Source organism: Rhamphochromis sp. 'chilingali', assembly GCF_963969265.1.
Source record: "Rhamphochromis sp. 'chilingali' genome assembly, chromosome: 2".
Taxonomy (NCBI): Eukaryota; Metazoa; Chordata; class Actinopteri; order Cichliformes; family Cichlidae; genus Rhamphochromis; species Rhamphochromis sp. 'chilingali'.
In genome coordinates, this window is record NC_137930.1 from 55,593,694 (window position 1) to 55,615,545 (window position 21,852).

Sequence of the window (21,852 nt, forward strand, 5' to 3'; positions counted from 1 at the left end):
CTCCCTCCCTCCCTCCCTGCCCGCCTGCCTTCACTCCCACCTCCTCTACCTCCCTCCGCCGGACTGAACCGCTAGTAACGCCGGTAGGTAAACCACTGTGGGTTTCTCAGCTGAAGATACAGAAAGTAAAGGCTTTGATTTCATACCGCAGCACCACCGAGGAGACAGCGGAAGCGGCTCTGTGTGTCTGGTATGTACATAACGGGATGCAGGCAGAGCCTTGCGCTTCTCACCGTCTGGTATCTGACTCACAAAATGTGCCTGTTTGCCTAGAGCCGTTGAAATCTCACCTGGGAATAGGGTAAAAGGCGGCACGTTGAGCTTAAATGTGTAAAACGGCACAGGAGAGATGGGGTATTAGCTTGCTTGAATGTGAGTTTGTCGCGTATTCATGGTCAGTAAATAATTTTCCGTTATGTGGTAAGCCGAGGATTTTGGGTTTTTTTGTTATCCTGTGCTGGTTTTAAAGATGTTTAGTTCATAGCCGGGCCTATTGCAGACTAACGTTATGTCTGGCCCACCGTTATGAAACAGCGGAATAACCGTTACACCGGTGGTCGGTAATATGCCTTCTCATATTTGGCCCACAAACCGCGCACACAGGTGCAACCGGGGTACGTGCAGTGCTGCAGACAAATGATGGGGTTTGTTTAAATTTTAATGCCTTGAACGCAAATATTAGCTTCTTTGATATTTGGTTATTACGGTAGAAACGGGTCAGAGTCCGTCTTCTGCCGGCTTCTCCTCCATAGTGACGGTGTTATCATGTGGGCTGGGATTGTAGTAGTGAACCCATTTAAACCCACCTACCCTTTTTTTAACTGGCAGAGAAAAGTAAAAGCTGCTCCTCTTTGACTCTGACAAGGCACACGTTGCATCTGGTTAAACGCTAACTTAGGACCACTTCTAGAAAGATCCAGCATTTTAAAGAATCTGCAAAATTAGGTAATGGCATTATTGCTGAAAAGGATACATAACGGAGGCCATTCCCATAGTACCCACTCACTTTACTGTGACTCCTCGCTCTTCCGTCTGGGGCCCCAAACTCCCTTCAGTGCACACATAAGGTAACATTTAGCTGCTGAGTGTGCTGACATGTACATGAAAAACCAGCACGTTTTTCAGATGAACAGCATTTGTAGTGGAGAAGTAGTCCAAACAAAGCATCTTTACTGCTTGAAATAATTCATGAGGTGAGCCACTCTTGAGTATAGGGTGTCATTCCTGTGCTTTCCACTGGATCTATCACACCTGTATGACTGTGATACTCATGACTTGGCATTACATTCATTCAGAAAACTGCAAGTTTTCAGCCTTCCCTGAAAGTACGCTAAAATGTCTAGGCAAGGACCGATAAATATCACTAATGTATGTGCACCGAATGGAGAATGAAGTGTAGTGGTACTGATGGTGGGGGACAGTACTGTAAATTGTAAGCAGATACTTTAAAGCTGAATCTGGACCAACAATAGCATGATTATTCCTTTATCGAGGTTGTAGGAAAGGTGAGATGTAAGCAGAACTGAAGAGACGGGAGAGAAAAGCCCCGTGTGACTGGAAACTGGGCCACAAGGGAGACAGTTGGTGCCAGAGGAGGGACTAAACAACGGCATTCGTTGGCAAAGAAGCGGGTATTTTTTGCAGCCTGAAACCTGTGGACTCTTGGTTCCCATCTCCAGCAGGTGTTTCCAACAATGCATGCTCTGTGTGTCAGTTTTAATGGCCCCAAAGAGCACTGCCACTGACAGAGATGATTTGTGCCAAGATCACAACTCCCACCCCTCCTTTTTGTAAATGGAGATTGCGAGACAGCTTTCATAAGTAGGCATTAGATTTATAATCCCGATGCAGTAGGGAAGAGGGAGTAGCAATCAGATTTATCTGTGACACCACAAATTTCATCCCTTGTTTCTGCACTTTTGTCCAAAAATAGCCAAAATACAAGCAGCTGATGCTTCATGGTGAAAACAGTAGATGTTGCTTTTAGTGTAGTAAGGAAATTTAAATTCGGTCATCAAATATGCTCTAATATCTATATAGAAGTCAGCCGAATGATAATATGTTGAAGCAGCTTTGCAGTAAACTTAACCGAATTCATAAATTAAAAATGAGGAAAATCTTGTCCCTGGAAGAAACTGGACAGATTGAGTTTATATTAGGTGTGACCTCTGTGCTCTTGCAGCTCAGAAAAGTACTCGACATCTGATAGAGAATTGCAGAAATCCCCTTGTCCCCCTCCTCTCTCCTTGGATGCCTCAGAGTGTGCATCTGATTCATCAGATCATTTCTTGTGAGACAGATGGATCGGTAACAACAGCCTGCGCTGAGCTAATGACGATGGCCTGTTTGACTTTCGTGCGTTTCTGTCTTTTCATCCAACCATAGTCACGTTAGCTGAGCACTTACTACCACTGCACTTTGTCATTGTTGCTGCTTACTTCCTTTTATGCTTCATGCTCAGTCAGCAAGACCTCTATCCTGCTGCCACTTGGGAGAGGAGAAGTAGCCCAGGCTCTGTGGCAGATGAGGGAATTATGCTTGTAGCTGATTTAAATGATAGGAATATCATTTGCATTCTACTTATCTGACATTACTAATGTCACTTGCATAATGATCCAATGTCTTTTCTGTGCTTGCTGCATTATTATTTGAAATATTTGTATTAGATTTAAAAAAAAAGGCTTCAGTATGGCACACCTTTGTTAGGATTACGTGGATGGAAGCACTAAATTTCACACATATTTCTTAGGTAGGTTGTTCCCATGTTCTTGTTTCTCTATGGCAGCATTTTTTGTCCCGTTCCTGAAGTGAGAATAGGGGTCAGAAACTCAACTGTTATCTGTCTCAGTCTGAGCCTTGACTCTCTTCGAGGCTGTTAATCAGAAACGTCTAGCGGGTGGTTTTATGGGGCCGGCTTAAGTTGTTCAGCTCAAGGTTCTGCTTGAGTTGCATAATCATGTATTGTTTACTTATGAGTGCTTATCAGTTTCAGTAGTCCAAACTCAAAATATGACCTTAGTGTGAACACTCTCTGTGCGAGTGTGTGTGTGTGTCAGAGAGATGCTTCGAGTCACTTTTACTTGGCTGATTTGATTAAGTTTTCACTTTTGTCTCATTTTTTGCTTTTAAGTTGTTTTCCAGAAGACCTTAGAACTGAAGAAGCTTCTCGGATGAGAGGTGAAACGTCTTCAAGTAACTTAAAGAAGTCCAGAAGCTTTTCTTTGCAAGCTCCTTTGACTTTTCCAGAAGTAATTCACTTCCTTGATCGATAAATCAACATCGTGCCTGCCTATAAAAGATTTTGTTGGCCGCCAAAGAGGAAACCCTGGATTGTAAATGTCTTTTGTTTTTCTAAGTGGGGTTTCATTTACTCAAGCTTAAAATGTAGTTTTGTTTTTCAAATGGCAAATGTTGGAAAATGTTGCTGTGAAGTAAGGTAACACAGACGCTTAGCTTGAACTGTATGTGGATTAAAAGTTCTTGTGTGTACAATGAGCATGAAAAATCCCTGGTTATGTGAACTACAAATGAGGCACCGCTTTGTTATTTTCCGCTTATGCTGTGCAAAGAACAGCATAAGAAGTATGAGCAGTGTCTCTTGCTGTGAACACTGCACACTGGTCCTAGTTGTTTCCACACAGACTCCAATTGTCATGACAAGACAGCGCAGCCACGCTATGGCTAGGGGTCAGATGGATGCTGGAGCAGACATAGCTGTGGCGTGTGGCTGAAGTGAAGTCGACAAAAAAAGCTGCAGGCAGTGTAGAGAAGGAGGAAGATGTCAGTTTCGTGGCTTTCATTTAATATTCAGTCCTGTTACTAACCAAATGTATAGCCACTTTTAAATTCAGCTTATATCCCCACTGCTGGCCGTAGCGTTAATATGCCTATGTTCGCGAGGAAGTCAGCGAGAGAAAAACAAAAGGAGCATGCAGCACAGTGGAAATGTGGGCGCAGTGTCGCTGCTCGGCGAGAAAACAGTTAAAGGAAGATGAGCGATGGAGGTGGGTTGTGAAGTTGCCTGTGTTTGGCTCCAAGGAGCAGTGAGGACAACGCCCAGGCAACAGACACCAGAGACAGCTCGCTGACCTGCTCTAAACCAATTCCCCCCCCCTTTCTTCCCTCTTCCACCTCTGGAGCAGCTAGCAGGGGCCTCAAGTCCACATCCAAACTAAACACACCAGACTGCAGCTGCATTCGTGCCCTCTATAAACCGAAACATCACCTCGTGCTGCGAAATGTCTCTGAAAGCGGATCCGAGGAATTAGTGATATTGGTGTTGTGCAACTGTAAGCATTTGTACTTCACTAAGAAGCCCACAAGTCAGCAAAGATCTGAGACGGAAAAGCTGCGTTTGAGAGTCGTGACTCGTGACTGAGGGAAGTGATGGGGGAGGGTTGGTGAGAGGGAGAGAGCAGGAGAGGGAGAGAAGGCAGCGGAGTGCACATGTAGAGGCAGGTTGTGATTGGTGGATGAAGGGGGAGGAGAGAATGAAAGGGGAAATGGGAAGCATCCTTTTAAACTGAAGGCATTCTGTACCAAAAATAGGGTGCATCTTATCCACTGCAGACATATTTTATCTAGGTTTTTTTTTTTTTTTCATAATTACTGTTTTAGCCTGCAGAGGGTTGAGCTTCCTCTATAGCACCTCAGGTTGACAATGAAAGCATGAAAAGCATGGAAAGGCATGAAAACATGAACATTCAAGGACACGCATGCTGCACAGATGTTTGGCTGGTGACAGAGTTGTTTAGCAGTTAGTAATCAGTCTGCATTAATGGCTAAAGCTCTCTCAAATCTACATTTACATTTATGGGATTAGTCTTGCTTTTTCATAACATGTTGATAGTTTTAAGTATTAATGGCACACATTGATTTATTGTCTTTCATCATGTAAAACGAAACACATTTAAGTTTGTCCAGTGTGAAAGAGTTTGTCAACAGGACCTTCTTATGGCAATATAGCTATCAAAGTTGAGGAGACATTTTATCAAACCTCCACTTTTACCAAAGACCTACATTGCTGTGCTAAAGTCTCGAGCCACCCCTCAGGAAATTGGAAATAGATGCAATGGTTTGTGCAGCACAAATGGAAAAACAGTATATTAGGCAAAAACAATTCTAATGAGCCTGAAAGACAATATTTGAGACAAGCAAATCTATTCTTTAATGTAACCTGAACTCAGTCAAGCTTTTTCGTAATGTATTTAAGTAGACTTCAGGAATAGTTCTCCAGGCTTCCTGAAGGACATTCAGAGCTCTTCTTTGGATGTTGGCTGCTTTTGTTACAATCTCAGTTAAAATGATCCCACACTGCTACGATAATGTTGAAGTCCAGACTCTGGGGAGGCCAGTTAATGACTGATAGTGGTTCATTGTGTGTTTTCTACCCAGTTGTGCTTTTACTCCATTGTGATGCTAATTGTGTTCGATCAAAATCTGTCACTATTTTTCTGTATTAATAATTGTATAATTACCCAACACCACTGGCTGAAATGCAGTCCTGAACTATGACAGAGCCTCCACCATGTTTTATAGATGACTGTAGACGCTCTCTGCACCAACTCTCCTAACTTCCTCTGTACATTTTGATGATGATTTGAACAAAAATTGTAAATATGGATTCATCACACCATAAGACCTGTTGCTACTAATTTTCAGTCCAGATCTTGAGTCATTTTGTCATGTTCGCCCTGTTTTCCTTCCATAAGAAGGCCTTGTTAACAGCCACCATTTCTTATGAGGCTTCAGTGATGCTTAGATAGATCAGCTGAAGTGTCACGGCTGCCGAGGCGAGCCGTGTGGAATAAATGAGGATCCAAGCGCAGGCAGTCGTAGAGGAGTGAAGGTGATTTATTGAACACAAAAGAATGTGGACAAACAGCAAACGGGGCTCGAACTGAACTAAACTGGGAAACAACTAAACTACAGAGCACAAACCTGAATGAAAACGAGCAGAGGAGGATGACGATGAACAGCAGGGAGAAGACATGGTGGATACACAGACTGACACTGAGTAATACAGACGAACCGGCAACAGGCAGGAGAACACACAGGGCTTAAATACACACACCAGTAAGCAGGGGATGAGAGACAGGAGGGCAACACAGCTGGGAGGAATCTGGGCTGACGGGACAGGGGAAACGTAAACTGATCACACTCACATAGGACACGGACTTTCACAATAAAACAGGAAACTCAGATACATGGAACCAGACAAGACATTGAACTAAACAGACAGATTCACAAACAGATGGGGAGACACCATAGACAGACAGGTACAGACGCAGACTTAGAGGCAGATCGAAAATAACAGAACTTAAACAATCATCATCTAGAAAATGATAAACTAAAAGCGCTGGGTCACCGACCCAGGACCATGACAGTACCCCCCCCCCCTCAAGGGCTGGCACCAGACAGCCCAGCAGAAACGAAAAAACGGACCAACACAAAACAGAAAACAACCCGACCAGGGCGGGCGGAGGGGGCCCAGGACGGAGGGACAGAGTCCAAAAAAGGCCCAGATGGTCAAGTTCAGGAGGCCGACCATGCGAATGGCAACGGGGCAGGTCCGGATGCCGGCCGCGCAGTAGGCAGTGGCGTGGAAACAGTTCTGGGGGCCGACCGTGCGGACGGCAACGGCGGCGTGGAAACAAGCCCGGGGGCCGACCGTGCGGGCGGCAACGGCGGCGTGGAAACAAGTCCGGGGGCCGACCGTGCGGAAGGCAGTGGCGGCGTCCAGGAGGGCGTCCACGGTGGCGGAGATGCCCAACAAGCGGCCTGGCAGATGACCGACGATGTGGAGGTGGTAGTAGGGGACCTGAAGGCTGCGTGGCCCCTGCAGCCCCAGGCGAGGCGGAAGCTGAGGCTGGACCAGGCGAGGCGGAAGCTGAGGCTGGACCAGGCGAGGCGGAAGCTGAGGCTGAAGCTGAAGAGGAGGCCACTGCAGGTGATGCGGGAGCCGGACCAGGCGAGGATGATGAAGACGAGGATGCTGGAGCCGGACCAGGCGAGGATGATGAAGACGAGGATGCTGGAGCCGGACCAGGCGAGGATGATGAAGACGAGGATGCTGGAGCCGGACCAGGCGAGGCGGATGAAGACGAGGATGCTGGAGCCGGACCAGGCGAGGCGGATGAAGACGAGGATGCTGGAGCCGGACCAGGCGAGGCGGATGAAGACGGCGGTGAGGATGCTGGAGCCGGACCAGACGAGGCGGTGATGAGACTGCAGCTGGTGATGAGACTGCAGCTGGTGATGAGACTGCAGCTGGTGATGAGACTGCAGCTGATGGCTGGACGGGCTCCTCGGGCCCCCCGGCTGACGAGGCAGGACGCTGGACGGGCTCCTCCGGCCCCCCAGCAAAAACAGTCACAGAACCAGCGGGCACTGGAGCCCCTGGCAGGAACGCAACAGGACCAGCAGGCGCACGGGCCTCTGGCAGGAACGCAACAGGACCAGCAGGCGCACGGGCCTCTGGCAGGGACAGAACAGGACCAGCAGGCGCACGGGCCTCTGGCAAACACATAGCGGCCTGCAGCTGCGCAGAGCATTGACCCTGCTCAGGCAGCGACAGCCGGGTGCAGTCCTCAGCTGGCTTCTTAAACTCCAGGGGTCCAGAGTCTGATGGGGGCTGAAACCCAGCCTCTGGGAAGGCCCTGGAGTGCATCTCAGTCTCAGAACTGGCCAGCCTTTGAGGAATGTTGACATTATCATTAGGTTTGACGCTCTGCTTAGAACAAACGGATGAAACCCAGTTCCTTTTAGATTGATTTGACTGGGCTTGTTGTACCGGAGTAGCAAGTGACACAGGGTGCAGGGCTAGTGGCTGCTGAACAGGAGGCTGAACTGAGGGTGACTGAAACAATGGTTGGGATGACGGCGGTGGTGGAATTGGAGACTGAGCTTGAGGCCGGGCGGCTAACTGAGCTGGAGGCCGGGCGGCTAACTGAGCTGGAGGCCGGGCGGCTAACTGAGCTGGAGGCCGGGCGGCTAACTGAGCTGGAGGCCGGGCGGCTAACTGAGCTGGAGGCCGGGCGGCTAACTGAGCTGGAGGCCGGGCGGCTAACTGAGCATCCGGTTGCAGTTCAAAAGAATAAACAGTCCTGGTATTATCAGAGCTGGTGTTAATTGTCTCTGGGATATATGCCACAGCAGACCCTGGGTTAGCTGACATGGGTTTAACAGGTTCAGAAGAACAACAGCCCTTTGCTTTCGCTGAAGTCTTAAAAATGCCAACCTGGGAGAGATCAGTTATCACGAAGGTAGGTAAGCTTTGTGAATTAGCTCCCACTGACACACCCCGAACAACCCCAGAAGAAAAAGTCTTACAGTTCAGATTGGAGCCGTTATCCTTTTTACTCACCACAGTCGGCCGCTCTGATATCCTGGGGTCCGACTGTGGTGAGGGGCGTCGACGGCGTGAGTGCCGTTTCCCATTTGAAGGCTGGACCGACGGGCCGGGCAGGACACTCTCCGTCGGGTCCGGAGTGAAGCATGAGTTGCAGAGTGGGTGGTAGCAGGGGGGAGAAGATGAAGCTCGTTCAGAACGAAATTCTGTGTGAGCGGGTGAAGTGAGCTGAGCAACCAGGGGAGACCAGAAACTAAGCGCTGTAGCCGAACAGCTATGCCTTGGCGGAATTCTCTCCCCTCATGCTCGAGCCATAAGTTAATTAATCTGTCCACCGAGTAAATAATGTCCTCCCGGAGCTCCTCGGGCGGGTTGACTGCTGCTGGGTCCATAGTGGCCGGTTCGTACTGTCACGGCTGTGTGAGCGGGTGAAGTGAGCTGAGCAACCAGGGGAGACCAGAAACTAAGCGCTGTAGCCGAACAGCTATGCCTTGGCGGAACACAAAAGAATGTGGACAAACAGCAAACGGGGCTCGAACTGAACTAAACTGGGAAACAACTAAACTACAGAGCACAAACCTGAATGAAAACGAGCAGAGGAGGATGACGATGAACAGCAGGGAGAAGACATGGTGGATACACTGAGTAATACAGACGAACCGGCAACAGGCAGGAGAACACACAGGGCTTAAATACACACACCAGTAATCAGGGGATGAGAGACAGGAGGGCAACACAGCTGGGAGGAATCTGGGCTGACGGGACAGGGGAAACGTAAACTGATCACACTCACATACGACACGGACCTTCACAATAAAACAGGAAACTCAGATACATGGAACCAGACAAGACATTGAACTAAACAGACAGATTCACAAACAGATGGGGAGACACCATAGACAGACAGGTACAGACGCAGACTTAGAGGCAGATCGAAAATAACAGAACTTAAACAATCATCATCTAGAAAATGATAAACTAAAAGCGCTGGGTCACCGACCCAGGACCATGACATGAAGGGCCAGATGCATGCCACATGTCCTCTGTCAGGTCTTTGCTGGATTTATTTCTAGTTCTTAAGGACATACCTTTTAGATACTGTTCATCAGAATCAGAATCAGAATCGTGTTTATTGGCCAAGTATATGTGCAGACACATACAGGGAATTTGGTTCCGGTAGATGGTGGCTCTCAAGCACAGCAATGTAAATCTCACACACACAAGTGTCTATATATACACATTACACATACATACACAAAGCTATGTAAACCAACTATAAATAACGAATCTAAACTTATATACATAAAATACAGAAATGAATGAGGTGGAATGAATACTACAAAATGTACATAAGGTGCAGTTGCAGTCTGGCAGTGGGAGCAGTGTGACAGGTCAACTGTTAAGAAGGGAGATGGCGAGGGGAAAGAAACTGTTCCTGTTTCGGGTGGTCCTGGTCTGCAGGCTTCTGTACCGTCTGCCAGAGGGCAGCAGATCAAAAAGTCTGTGTGCAGGGTGTGAGGGGTCTGTGATGATTTTCCCTGCCCGTTTCCTGGTTCTTGAGAGGTACAGATCCTGGATGGAGGGCAGGGGGGCGCTGATGATCCTTTCTGCTGCCCGTACAGTCCGCTGCAGTCTGCTCCTGTCCTGTTTAGTGGCTGCTCCATACCAGACTGTGATGGAGGAGCACAGGACAGACTCAATGACCGCAGTGTAGAACTGGATCAGCAGCTCCTGTGGGAGACTGTACTTCCCCAGTTGTCTCAGGAAGTACATCCTCTGCTGGGTCTTTTTGAGGATGGAGTTGATGTTGGTCTCCCACTTCAGGTCCTGGGAGATGGTTGTACCCAGGAACTTGAAGGTCTTCACAGTTGACACAGGGCTGTCTGATATGGTGAGGGGGAGCAGAGTTGAGGGATGTCTCCTGAAGTCCACTGTCATCTCTACAGTCTTAAGAGTGTTCAGCTCCAGATTGTGCTGACTGCACCAGAGTACCAGCCGCTCAACTTCCTGCCGGTATGCAGACTCATCACCATCTTGAATGAGGCCAATGACAGTGGTGTCATCTGCAAACTTTAGGAGTTTGACAGCCGAGTTATTGGAGGTGCAGTCGTTAGTGTAGAGGGAGAACAGTAGTGTAACTTCTGTAACTTCTGTCGGTGCTGTGCTTTTTTGGAAATCGAATTTCCCAGAGGAACCCACCCGAGGGATTAATAAAGTTCTATCTATCTATCTATCTATCTATCTATCTATCTATCTATCTATCTATCTATCTATCTATCTATCTATCTATCTATCTATCTATCTATCTATCTATCTATCTATCTATCTATCTATCTATCTATCTATCTATCTATCTATCTATCTATCTAGTGGTGAGAGGACACATCCTTGAGGGGCACCAATACTGAGGGACCGGGTTTCAGAGGTGATCTCCCCCAGCCTCACTTGTTGCTTTCTGTCTGTCAGGAAGCTGGTGATCCACTGACAGGTAGCTGGTGACACGCTGAGCTGGGAGAGTTTGGAGGAAAGAAGTTCAGGCACAATGGTGTTAAAAGCCGAACTAAAGTCCACAAACAGGACCCTGGCATAACTCCCGGGCGGTCAAGGTGTTGCAGGATGTAATGCAGCCCCATGTTCACTGCATCATCCACCGACCTGTTTGCCCGGTAGGCAAACTGCAGAGGGTCCAGCTGGTGGCCTGCAATGTCTTTCAGATGGGCTAACACCAGTCGTTCAAAGGATTTCATGACCACAGACGTCAAGGCGACAGGTCTGTAGTCATTCAGTCCTGTGATGGTGGGTTTCTTGGGAACAGGGATGATGGTGGAGCATTTGAAGCAGGAGGGAACTTCACACAGCTCCAGGGATCTGTTGAAGATGCGAGTAAAGATGGGAGCCAGCTGTTCAGCACAGGTTTTGAGGCAGGAGGGTGAGACGCCATCTGGTCCGGGGGCTTTCCTGGGCTTCTGTTTCTGGAATAGTCGGCTCACATCCTGAGTGTGTATTCTTAGTTTCAGGGAGGAGGAAAGGGGGGTGAGAGGTGTGGTGGAGGTCGTTGAGTCTGGATTGGAGAGGGTGGTGGTGGTCGTTGAGTCTGGATTGGGGAGGGGCAGGGTGAAGGGGGGAGAGGTGGAAGGTGTGTTGGGGGTCAATGTCTGAAGCAATGTCCCTGGGGAGGGGAGGGTGGGGCGTGGGAGTCTGTCCGTCTCAAACCTGCAATAGAAAGTGTTTAACTCGTTGGCCAGGTCTTTGTTTGCTTCAATAGTGGGTGGGGGGCGTCTGTAGCTGGTGATTTCCTGCAGGCCCCTCCACACTGACGCAGGGTCGTTGGCTGAGAGCCGTTCTTCCAGCTTCTGGGAGTAGATCCTTTTAGCTGCTTTGATCTCCTTGGTCAGTGTGTTCCTGGCTTGCTTGTACAGGACCCTGTCACCACTTCTGAAGGCGTCCTCCTTGGCCTTACGAAGATGTTGGAGTTTAGGAGTGAACCATGGTTTATTGTTGTTGTATGTGCAAAAGGTCTTTGTTGGCACACACACGTCTTCACAGAAACTGATGTATGATGTCACAGTGTCCGTGAGCTCATCTAGGTTCTCAGATGCAGCTTCAAAAACAGTCCAATCAGTGGAGTCAAAACAGTCCTGCAGTTCCTGCTTTGCTGCGTTAGTCCACTTCTTCACAGTTTTGACTACAGGCTTGGCACGTTTGAGTTTTTGCCTATAAACTGGAATAAGATGGACCATGCAGTGATCAGAATGTCCCAAAGCTGCCCGGGGCACAGAGCGATAGGCATCTTTTAGAGTGGTGTAGCAGTGATCCAGTATGATGTTGTCCCTGGTGGGGCAGTCTATATGCTGTCTGTATTTAGGGAGTTCGTAGTTTAGGTTTGCTCTGTTAAAATCCCCAAGAATAATTGTAAAGGAATCCGGGAATTTCCTCTCCAGGGTAGTAATCTGGTCAGCCAGCTCGCACAGTGCGTTGTTCGCGTTGGCCTGTGGAGGGATGTAAACTCCGGCCAGCATGAAGGAAGAAAACTCCCGCGGTGAATAAAAAGGTTTACAGTTGATGAAAAAACTTTCCAAGTGTGAGCTGCAGTGTTTCTGTAACACTGTGACATCAGTACACCAACCTTCATTAATGTAGAAGCAGACTCCACCACCCTTTGTTTTCCCTGAGAGCTCTGTTTCGCGGTCCGCCCGGTGAAGTTGGAAGCCCGGCAGATTTAAGACAGCGTCTGGGACTCGCTCACTGAGCCAGGTTTCAGTGAAGCAGAGGGCAGCAGAGCGTGCAAAGTCCTTGTTAGTCCGGTTTAAGAGCAGTAATTCGTCGACTTTGTTTGGAAGAGAGCGGAGATTCGCGAGGTGAATGGAGGGGAGTGCCGTGCGGAATCCTCGCCGACGTAGTTTCACCAGCGCACCGGCGCGACTCCCCCGTCCACGTCTTCTCCAGGAGCCACAGAGAGCTGCTGCGCCTCCAACTAAAATCTCCAAAAAACTTTCCGGGTTTGTGAAAAATGGATAAGAACTATAGTGAGATGACTGCCTGATGTTAAGCAGTTGATCTCTGGAGAAAGTGATGTGGTCTGAGTGACCAAAAGCGCAGAAAATAAACAAAAACAAGAAAAGTGCGAGAGAGCGCAGTACCGAGGCTGCCATCCGCGGCGCCATCTTGGAAATAATTCATCTGCTGTAGATAGCTTTTTTTAGGCCTGCATCTTCTTCTTTCTTTCCCCACTTGAGATGTGCTTTTTTAAAAAGTTTACCTGGGTTAGAGTGGAAATATTTATGCTCGTCTGTGAACTGTGGGATATACAGAGCATAATGAAGTATCCACAGACACCAGGACTGTAGAGTGTCACCGCCCATCTTTCACCAAAGCTTAAAAACCCATTTTTTGGTATATTGACTTTCCATTGCAGGCATTTACATAATTTTCATCTCATTTTTGAAAGCACTAAACAAACAGAATAACCTTAATAGGAAGGTTTGCAAAACCTATGGCAGATTTTTAGTTTCAATGCATTTAATATAAGTTGCTTTGAGCAGAAGCATGCATATATATTTATACTTGTTGCCGTAACTTGCTACCAAAGCAAGTCCATGTTGTAATATTTGTAGAGGTGACATTGCTTCATGGTAACCTTTGAAATTTTTCTCATTCGGGCGACTTCATGACAGTGTTAGATGGGAATGGTTCTTTTTCTGTTTCTTTACAGATATCCCCTAGCTTGACCTGACAACAGCTGGAACAAGTCAAGTGGACAGAAGATAGTCCCGCTACATAATCCCACCCGGACAGCCGAACACTACTCTTAACAACAAACCAGCCGGTTAGCAGACGCATTAAACTTTGACCAGTCAGGGCTTCAGATAAATGGCTGACAAGCAGATCAGGTAAGGTTACAGAGGTTTGGAGCTGTGGCTTTGTTTTTAATCTAGTGACCATCCACATTTGATATTTTTGTCTTTGTGTTTATGGTTGTTACCTTCATCCAGTTTGCCTGCCAAATTGATCAATGGGGGGATCGCTGGCCTAATCGGAGTGACCTGTGTGTTTCCCATTGACCTGGCCAAGACTCGGCTCCAAAACCAGCAAAATGGATCTCGCCTTTACACTAGCATGTATGACTTTCTTTTCTTTTTCCAGCTTTAATCCACAGTAGCCTTGTGTAGTGTCACTCAGCCTATCAGGCAGCTCTTCAACTGACATACCACAACTGTTGTGCTTGTGTTACAGGTCAGATTGCCTTATTAAGACCATTCGGTCAGAGGGATATTTTGGGATGTACAGAGGTAAAGTGAAGATTTTTGACTTTGTATGTGATTAATGTGCAAACTCATTTAAATATAAGATAATCATTTTTCTAACCTGTGTAGGGTTGTGTGCTTGAAGCACCTCCTGTTATGCGCGTATCAAGTCTGTTTGGTGTTCACTTAAACAATGTTTTAATAGTTGATGCTTTTTAGTGTAGTTGGCAGGGACATGGATATCTGCACAGAGCACAGAGCCTCACATTCACCCTCTGATGATGAAATTTATGTCACTCAGACCTAAGTGTATCTTTGCATTCTGCAGATGTGGAAAGTCTAACATGAGATAACATGGGGAGTGGTGGTTTTTCATGTGTCTTTTTTAAGACACAGTTTTAAGAAACATAGATTTCCCTTTATTAGTTTTTACGTAGTTTTTTTTATTGCTCCAAGAATATAAATCCCATGTGGCAAAATAAGAACGACACAACAACCAATGACAGTCACACACATGAGTGAATAACAGTCACTCTTACAAAGGACAAAGGGAAACTGAGGCTATAGATACACACATGAGGTAATCAGGGAAGTGGAAACACTAGGGTAACAAGAAACGGCTAAAACTAATTAAGACAATAACAAAGGAAGTCAAACCTACAACAAGGCACAAGAGGAAATAACTAAGAAGGGAGTCACCTGACAGAGATGAAGATTTAAAAAGTTACAGGAGGATGCTGGGAACGCTAGACTAAACAAGATCAAAATATAAACACTTTTAAATACCAGTGGAAACCAGGTTACAGTAGTAACATGTACTAAAGGCTAAACATACAGCCATTACAATAATCAAGAAAAACCTGGTACACAAAGTTAAACAACAACAAAACTCACAAACTGTAGAGAAAAAAGAGACTACTTAAATACTTATTTTTTTCTTCTTCTTCTTTGTGTCTTACTTTCCTTCTCTGCCATTCTTATCCTCTCAGGAGCTGCCGTGAACTTAACGCTAGTCACACCGGAGAAAGCCATCAAATTAGCTGCAAACGACTTCTTCAGGCATCACTTCTCCAAGGATGGGTGAGAAATGAAAGTGCTGACAGGCAGATTGACACTTGCCCACTCCTCTAATTCCCACTGTAATTAACTGGCGTGTTTACTAGCATATAACCTGACATGTTAGCTGTCTTTAGTGTCACCAAGGCTCCAGCTAATCCCCCATTTTCTGTCATCTTCTCAGAGGCACCGAGCACTTCACGCTGGCTTGTTAACTGTTTGGTTTCTAAATACAGAGTTACATGTACGTGTGAAATATAATTGGCACACAGTGGAATCACATTACATGCGCCAAAAACCGATCACAGTGCGCTGCTGAATAAAAAAGTACCTGTTATCCACCATGAGCACTGTCTGTGCAGACAACCCTGGAGCTCTCTGGGGCATCCGTCTCCATCGCTATGGAGACAAACATGTAGGCTGATGAATGATTGACTTGTCTGGCCCACCTGCTCGCCTTGTGAATTATTAATCTGCCCTTGTGCTTGACATGTTGATATGGAAGACAAAGATTAGCATCACCAGCACTAGTGGTTACAACTCCTTTTTCGAGGACTGTGGAAATGATGTTGTCTGGCTCTCACACTGTCAGTCTAGTGTCTGCTTTAATCTGATCGCGCTTTTACCTTTTGCTTCTCCAGAAAGATTACTCTGTTCAAAGAGATGTTGGCCGGTTGCGGTGCAGGTACATGCCAGGTGAGTGAGTGAGGCGCTTCTTTAATTGCATCCTCCTGTTCTCCATCTGGAACACCCAGCTTTAACACTGCCAGTGTCAGATCACATCCAAACTACTGGACCTCATTTGTCTCTGCCTACAGCTGGAATTAACCACAGCCACCTTTAAATGAGAGGTGGTAGTCATAAAACATACTTGGGAGTTTCTCACTGCAGATAGTGTTATCTGTGATCTGAATGTGACCTGTAATATTCCTTTTTAGTGAATGATTTCTAATCACTGAGATGCTGTCCCGTTAGCGGGCTATACTCTGGCAGCTAGACGTGAGTGCTCAGATAAGACTCTGTGAGAGTGCTCAGCCATGTGCGCTGAGTGAGTGAGTCAGAAGGAAATGCCTGTTGTCAATGAGGCCAAAGGCTTCAAGCCCGAGGAATGTGATTAGATTAAGTGTAGCAGACCTTGGATTAAGATTGCAGCTGAGAACATGACCATCTCACCCTTAATCCAGTTAACTAGTTACTACTGTGTGGATTAGAGAGGAAAACAAGAGTTGGCATTTAACTAATGGATGAAATTAGATTTACACTGCACTTGTTTTGTTCCCCCCTCCACTCTATTAATCAGTCGTTTCAGATTAATTTGTTCACAGTCTGTAAATGTTGACAGTTTATGTGAAACCTTTATTTTGCTCTAATTGTAGGTTATTGTCACAACTCCTATGGAGATGTTGAAAATTCAGCTCCAAGATGCTGGGCGGATTGGTAAGAGGAGATCTAATCTAGCAAATACTGCGTTGTTTGTGACATTGTGTAGTAACAGTGGCCTCATGTGGTCACGTCAGAGATGACAACAGTTTTATCTTATTGTCTTTTTTTCTGTTACAAATCCAAAATGTTTGTTCATGTATACCTGCTCTTAGCATCGAGTGCTTGAACTTTTCTTTTAATGTTCCCTGCAATTTGTAGCTGCTCAAAGGAAGCTGATGCCAGAGACAGTGGCAGCAGGTACCGTGGAGACGAAATCCCCGACAGCCATGCAGATAACCAGACAGTTACTGAGGGAAAAGGGCATTGCTGGGCTGTATAAAGGCCTTGGTGCCACGCTGCTCAGGTAAAACAGATTTGGCAACTGTACTTTTGTAGTTTTAGTGAATTTCTCAGAACTTACTGTCATGGTTTTATTTCTCTGATTTTATAGGGATGTTCCATTCTCTATTATCTATTTCCCCCTTTTCGCCAACTTGAATAACTTTGGAAAAAGAGGCGCAGAGGGCCCTGCTCCTTTCTATGTTTCGTTTATATCAGGCTGCGTTGCGGGAAGCACAGCAGCTGTGGCTGTAAACCCCGTTGATGGTGAGCAGTGGCACTGAGAACACTGTTTCTGCAGTCTTTGCACTGATGTTTGATGTTATACTCACCTGAACTCACTGTGTTGCAGTTATAAAGACTAGACTGCAGTCGCTGACCCGAGGGAACACAGAAGACACGTACGCTGGAGTGACTGACTGCATCAGGTGACCTAATTATGCTTTTACAGCACATGCAAAGTGCTATGTACAGTCACCCGCCATGTCTGCCGGTGCTGGATGTGTTTTTGGGTTAATCCTATGTTTTCCTGTTTGTTCCCCAGGAAAATCATGCGTAACGAGGGTCCATCAGCCTTCCTGAAGGGAGCCTACTGTCGAGCCTTGGTTATCGCTCCTCTGTTTGGCATCGCCCAGGTGGTCTACTTCCTGGGCGTGGGTGAATTTATCCTCAGCTTCTTGCCTAAAAAAGACAAATAAGGAGCACCTCCTTTCTGCCTTTCCCTCCCATAATGCATTACACCAACTTCGCGAAGATTCATCCCATACCGAGAGAAGTTTGTGATGGGTCCGAGCGTGACCATTAGTACAGATTGTTTTTTTGTGTTGAATGTGTTCAAATCATTCAGGAGGGAGCCTTAGTTTGCCAAGCTGCCTATGGCGGCACAAAAAAAAATCCAGTTGGCAGGTTTAGCCAGCTCTCTGGAAATAAAGCCACAAATATCAGCTTGTTTTAAGTTTGAAAAAGAATATCACTTTATAATTACAACATTGTACTTATCTTTTTGAATATGATTGTTAAAGTTTTAAAGCAGATGTACTGCCCTCGGTTGCTGCAGTTCTGCCACCCTACAGTACCAAATTTTAGTCTTTAAGTGACAGATGAAATCTTACCAGTTGGTTTGAAACTATAAATTATAAATGATGATGATCAGATTAAAAATAAATGCACATTCCTTACTTAGGCAAGTAGAAGAATATTAGTCCTGTAAAACAAAAAAAACAAATCAAAAACACAACCTTCCCTTAACCTTATGTCTTAAAAGGTAACACACAACGAGTTACAGTAACACAGGCCTCTGTTTCAGACAAAGACCGAGGCAACTTGTTGATGTGATACCAGCACAATCGCTATGATCTTTCCATAGGAGCCACATCCCTTCCTGTAAGTGGTTGTAATGAACCCAGCCATTCAGCTCTGAGCACACTTTGATTGCCATGGCTTTTTAAGTAGATCAGGTTCCATCTGATGCGTTGCACTACCACAATGGTTCAACTGTTGGCCCCCCTCCACTACGACTATAGCTTTGTTTCGTGGATGCACACTGGACTGAAGCACCAGTGTGAGAATCGGTGCTCAACTACAAACTACATGCGTAAACTTTGTTTGAACTTTGACGGAATCACAAAACAGCTGCGCCCTCACGCCTTTTTATGGGTCAAGCGTATCGCACTCCTGCCCACACCCCAATCACTGATGTCACAGCGGGGGTTTAGTTAGCCTTTGTCAGGCGACCGAAAACACCTGCTGTGACATCACTGATTGGATTGCGACCTAAAGTGCAGCAAGCAGTTTTCTGCCACGCGTGATGCACGGTGGATTCAGACGGACAGCATTGCTGTGAACACTAAATGAGCTGAAAGTAATTCTAATGGAAAGCCAGATTATTAGTAATTATTGATGCTAACAAACGGTCAGACCTCACCTCCTGAGATTTATGAATACAGTCATCCATTGTGGAGCCAGCAAGTCCAGAGCATTTCATCCTCACATCAGATACAGACCAAATTATTTTTGTTTACAGATGAGTTCATATTCAGTTTGAATTCTTTATCCAAACTTGAATTCAATGGCAGGACCCAAAGAGCTAAAAATCCTTTGGATATCAAAAAATTACACTAATGCGTTCTCAGTGCAGTCGATGATTTTTTTTTAACCAAACATCTGTTTATTTGCTTTAGAGGGTTTTGTTTGCTTTAAGCTGCGAGGGAAAGCAGCCCTGTTGTATCTCGTTTATGCATCACGACACTGAAGCGCTGCCATTGGTTTATCTCACCGGAGATCAAGGTGACTTTGAAGTGTATTATTCCAATCACATTCCCTCCTTGTTCCCACCGTTCAAGCAGCTCGTCAACTGCACTGTTGCACTGTAGATACACGATGCAACTTTTCAGTGTATTTAATTTGTGGGAGTGAGCTTTATATATCGATATTCCTTTCTGTGGGCAGTATAGCACTATGTATTTGTGTGTTGTTTTTCTTTTCCTGTGTCAAAGTGTCCACCTTAACTATATTGTAAACATGCAGATGATATGAACTTGACGTTTTAGGATTTATTGTTTGTTTTGTAAATGATGGCTTTTTTGCACACCTACCTCTCCAGCTCCCCTGTCAATTCATGTTGTGGTGATTTTTATGTTTTATGATGATGTGGACATATCGAATGAAGGAATATTAACGCCGGACACATCATATGAACTTAAATGCAACATTTTAATGAGATTTTTTTTCTTAAATGTTTGCAGTGGGAAACATTAGTGTCGTTTTCTTTTTTTTCTTTCTTTTTTTTCTTTTTGGAGGGGAGGGGGAGGCATTTCTGCCTATTGCCTATTGCTATTGTTTAAGTGTGGGTCAGCCTGTTTCATCAGCTAGGACCAAATGAAGCATCGGTGATAGAGGGAAGTGTCTTTTGTTTTAAGTTAACGACTCGCAGAAATGCTTAAAGAGTTCTAAAAATTAAATGTGAAAGCCGACAGAGACCTGCTGGCATCGGACGGTAAAGAAAATCTGTCTGTTTTGAATGGTGCTTCTTTCATGAGGTGGCTGCAATATGACAGTGGCTGCACTAACGACCAAGGCCACACTGACTGAATCACTTCGAGCTAATCTCAGCGTTATCAATGTCTTAACTGAAAGCCATAGGTCAGTGAGGGACATCATCTGGCACCTCCAGCCATGTCGGCAGATAATAAGATGGCCCGTCTGCTCACGTGAGCTTGGCTTCATAAAGTACCGCTGTAATTTTTCTTTTTGTTTTTCTTTTCCACATTCCAAGTTCATTTCGTATTTGCTGTTATTGTCATCACAATGCCTACGTTTGTCTCGTCCAGATTTCCTTTAAAAGCCCACCCCTCCCTCGTTGCTCTCGGATCGTTCTCATCTGTTTTTTTGCCCGAACTTTGAACACACTGCGCAAGTCAATTTTCTTTAAACCCTGCTGTGAATTTAAACTGACCTTGTGCATTAGGTTTTTTGTGTGTATGTGCGTGCGTGTCTGACGGTGTAGTGGTGTAGTTGATGTGTAGTTGTTAGTGTGACACCGCGGTATTTTTCTCTTGATTCTCTTGATTGTCGGTCCAGTGCCCTCCCCCCTCCCGTTCTTTCTATCTGTTGCCCTCCTCTGCCATCCAATCTGTCCAGCATCTGTCGCCAGGGTGCGGGCTAACACAGAGGAGCTTTTAAAACACCAAATGTACGACCCGGAGTGTATACAATCAAAGAAAGCACAAAGGATCATTAGGCACAAGAGACCCGCTTTGGATACTCGAAATCTTGGAAATCCATCTGCTGCTTTTGCAGACGTGATTTAAAAGTCTTGATTTATTTCTTTGCAGAAGTCTTGAATGAAATGAACATGCTAGCTTATGTATGTCTGTAAAACTGGATCCATAGGGCTGAGACAACAGGTCGTTATAAGAGACCCAACGTGATGGTGTTCACTACGTCAGCCGTCACCAGTTATCCACAAATGTATATCTCGTACATATTCTAAACGAATCTAATATAAGAATGTAATGTAGGTGAGATGTATTATGAATATAGTGAAGAGTTTATTACGTTTTAATCTAAAGATTTGTGCTTTACACATTCACCGAGAAATTTCACGAACCAGCTCACTGATATGCAATAAGTAAAGCCACACACACACACAGACACTCAGTAGGAAAAAAGTAAACGCTGAACACCATCTGTCAGTCACAGGAAACACAGTGTATGAATAATGCAGCTGGGGGGACCTTGGAGGCCTTTTGGGGGGTCTGAGCTCATTTCACGGCCTCTGTTCTCTTCCTCCAAGAGGAATTGTGCATTATAGCACTTTAGAAATCGAGGACCCCCCACCCCCGCTGTCCACCTACAAAGTCTCTCTATGACATAGAGGGTGTTTATGAATATGTGGTGAATGACACGGTTGTCTTAGACATGGTTTACAATGCAATGGAAAATAAATAAATTGTGTTCCCTGTCACAATTCGCTGTTAAATAAACTCACTGTCCTGAAATCTCCTGTTGTGGTTGTCTGTGTGCTGAGTGTCACACTTTTTCCAACTCTCATTATTGTGGTCCGGCGGTCGTCCGAGAGAACACAGAAGAACTGACACAGCGTTTTTTGTTTTTTTTTTCACGTGTAATAGTGCTGTGAAGACTAAACAGTAGGGCTATGTTTTGAAGACTACAAGGATGACATTGTGGCTCCTCGGGGCACGGGTGCAGCTGTGACTGCTGTTATGGTTTTTGCCCGATGAAGCCACCAGGTGTCAGTGTGGGGTCGCAGTAGAGCTGTGGTCCTCTAGTGGGAGTGGGAAGAGAGCAGAACAGCGCCTTATACTACAGGTGTATGCTAAGCTGGGGTGGTGTGGTAGAAGATCACGCGCTCCCATCTCACTCACTGTTTCAGCTTTCTTTTGTTAGTCTCTTACAGCTGTGGCAGACCTTATAGGCAGC

At 45.8% G+C, this 21,852-nt stretch overlaps 1 protein-coding gene across 2 annotated transcripts; it reads left to right on the forward strand.

The window, feature by feature from the left end:
* The first annotated feature begins 7 nt into the window (after positions 1-7).
* slc25a22a (solute carrier family 25 member 22a) lies at positions 8-21,410 on the forward strand. Of its 2 annotated transcripts, none has more exons than XM_080876682.1 (11): positions 8-83; positions 13,563-13,740; positions 13,843-13,968; positions 14,084-14,139; positions 15,084-15,174; positions 15,792-15,846; positions 16,527-16,587; positions 16,792-16,936; positions 17,024-17,178; positions 17,264-17,339; positions 17,456-21,410. In XM_080876682.1, exons 2-11 carry the CDS (start codon positions 13,721-13,723, stop codon positions 17,607-17,609), a joined length of 939 nt encoding a protein of 312 aa, XP_080732808.1. In that variant the 5' UTR covers positions 8-83; positions 13,563-13,720; the 3' UTR covers positions 17,610-21,410. The 2 variants fall into 2 exon arrangements, with proteins under 2 accessions (XP_080732808.1, XP_080732807.1); XM_080876681.1 differs by having other exon boundaries at positions 23-190.
* Positions 21,411-21,852: the final 442 nt, after the last annotated feature.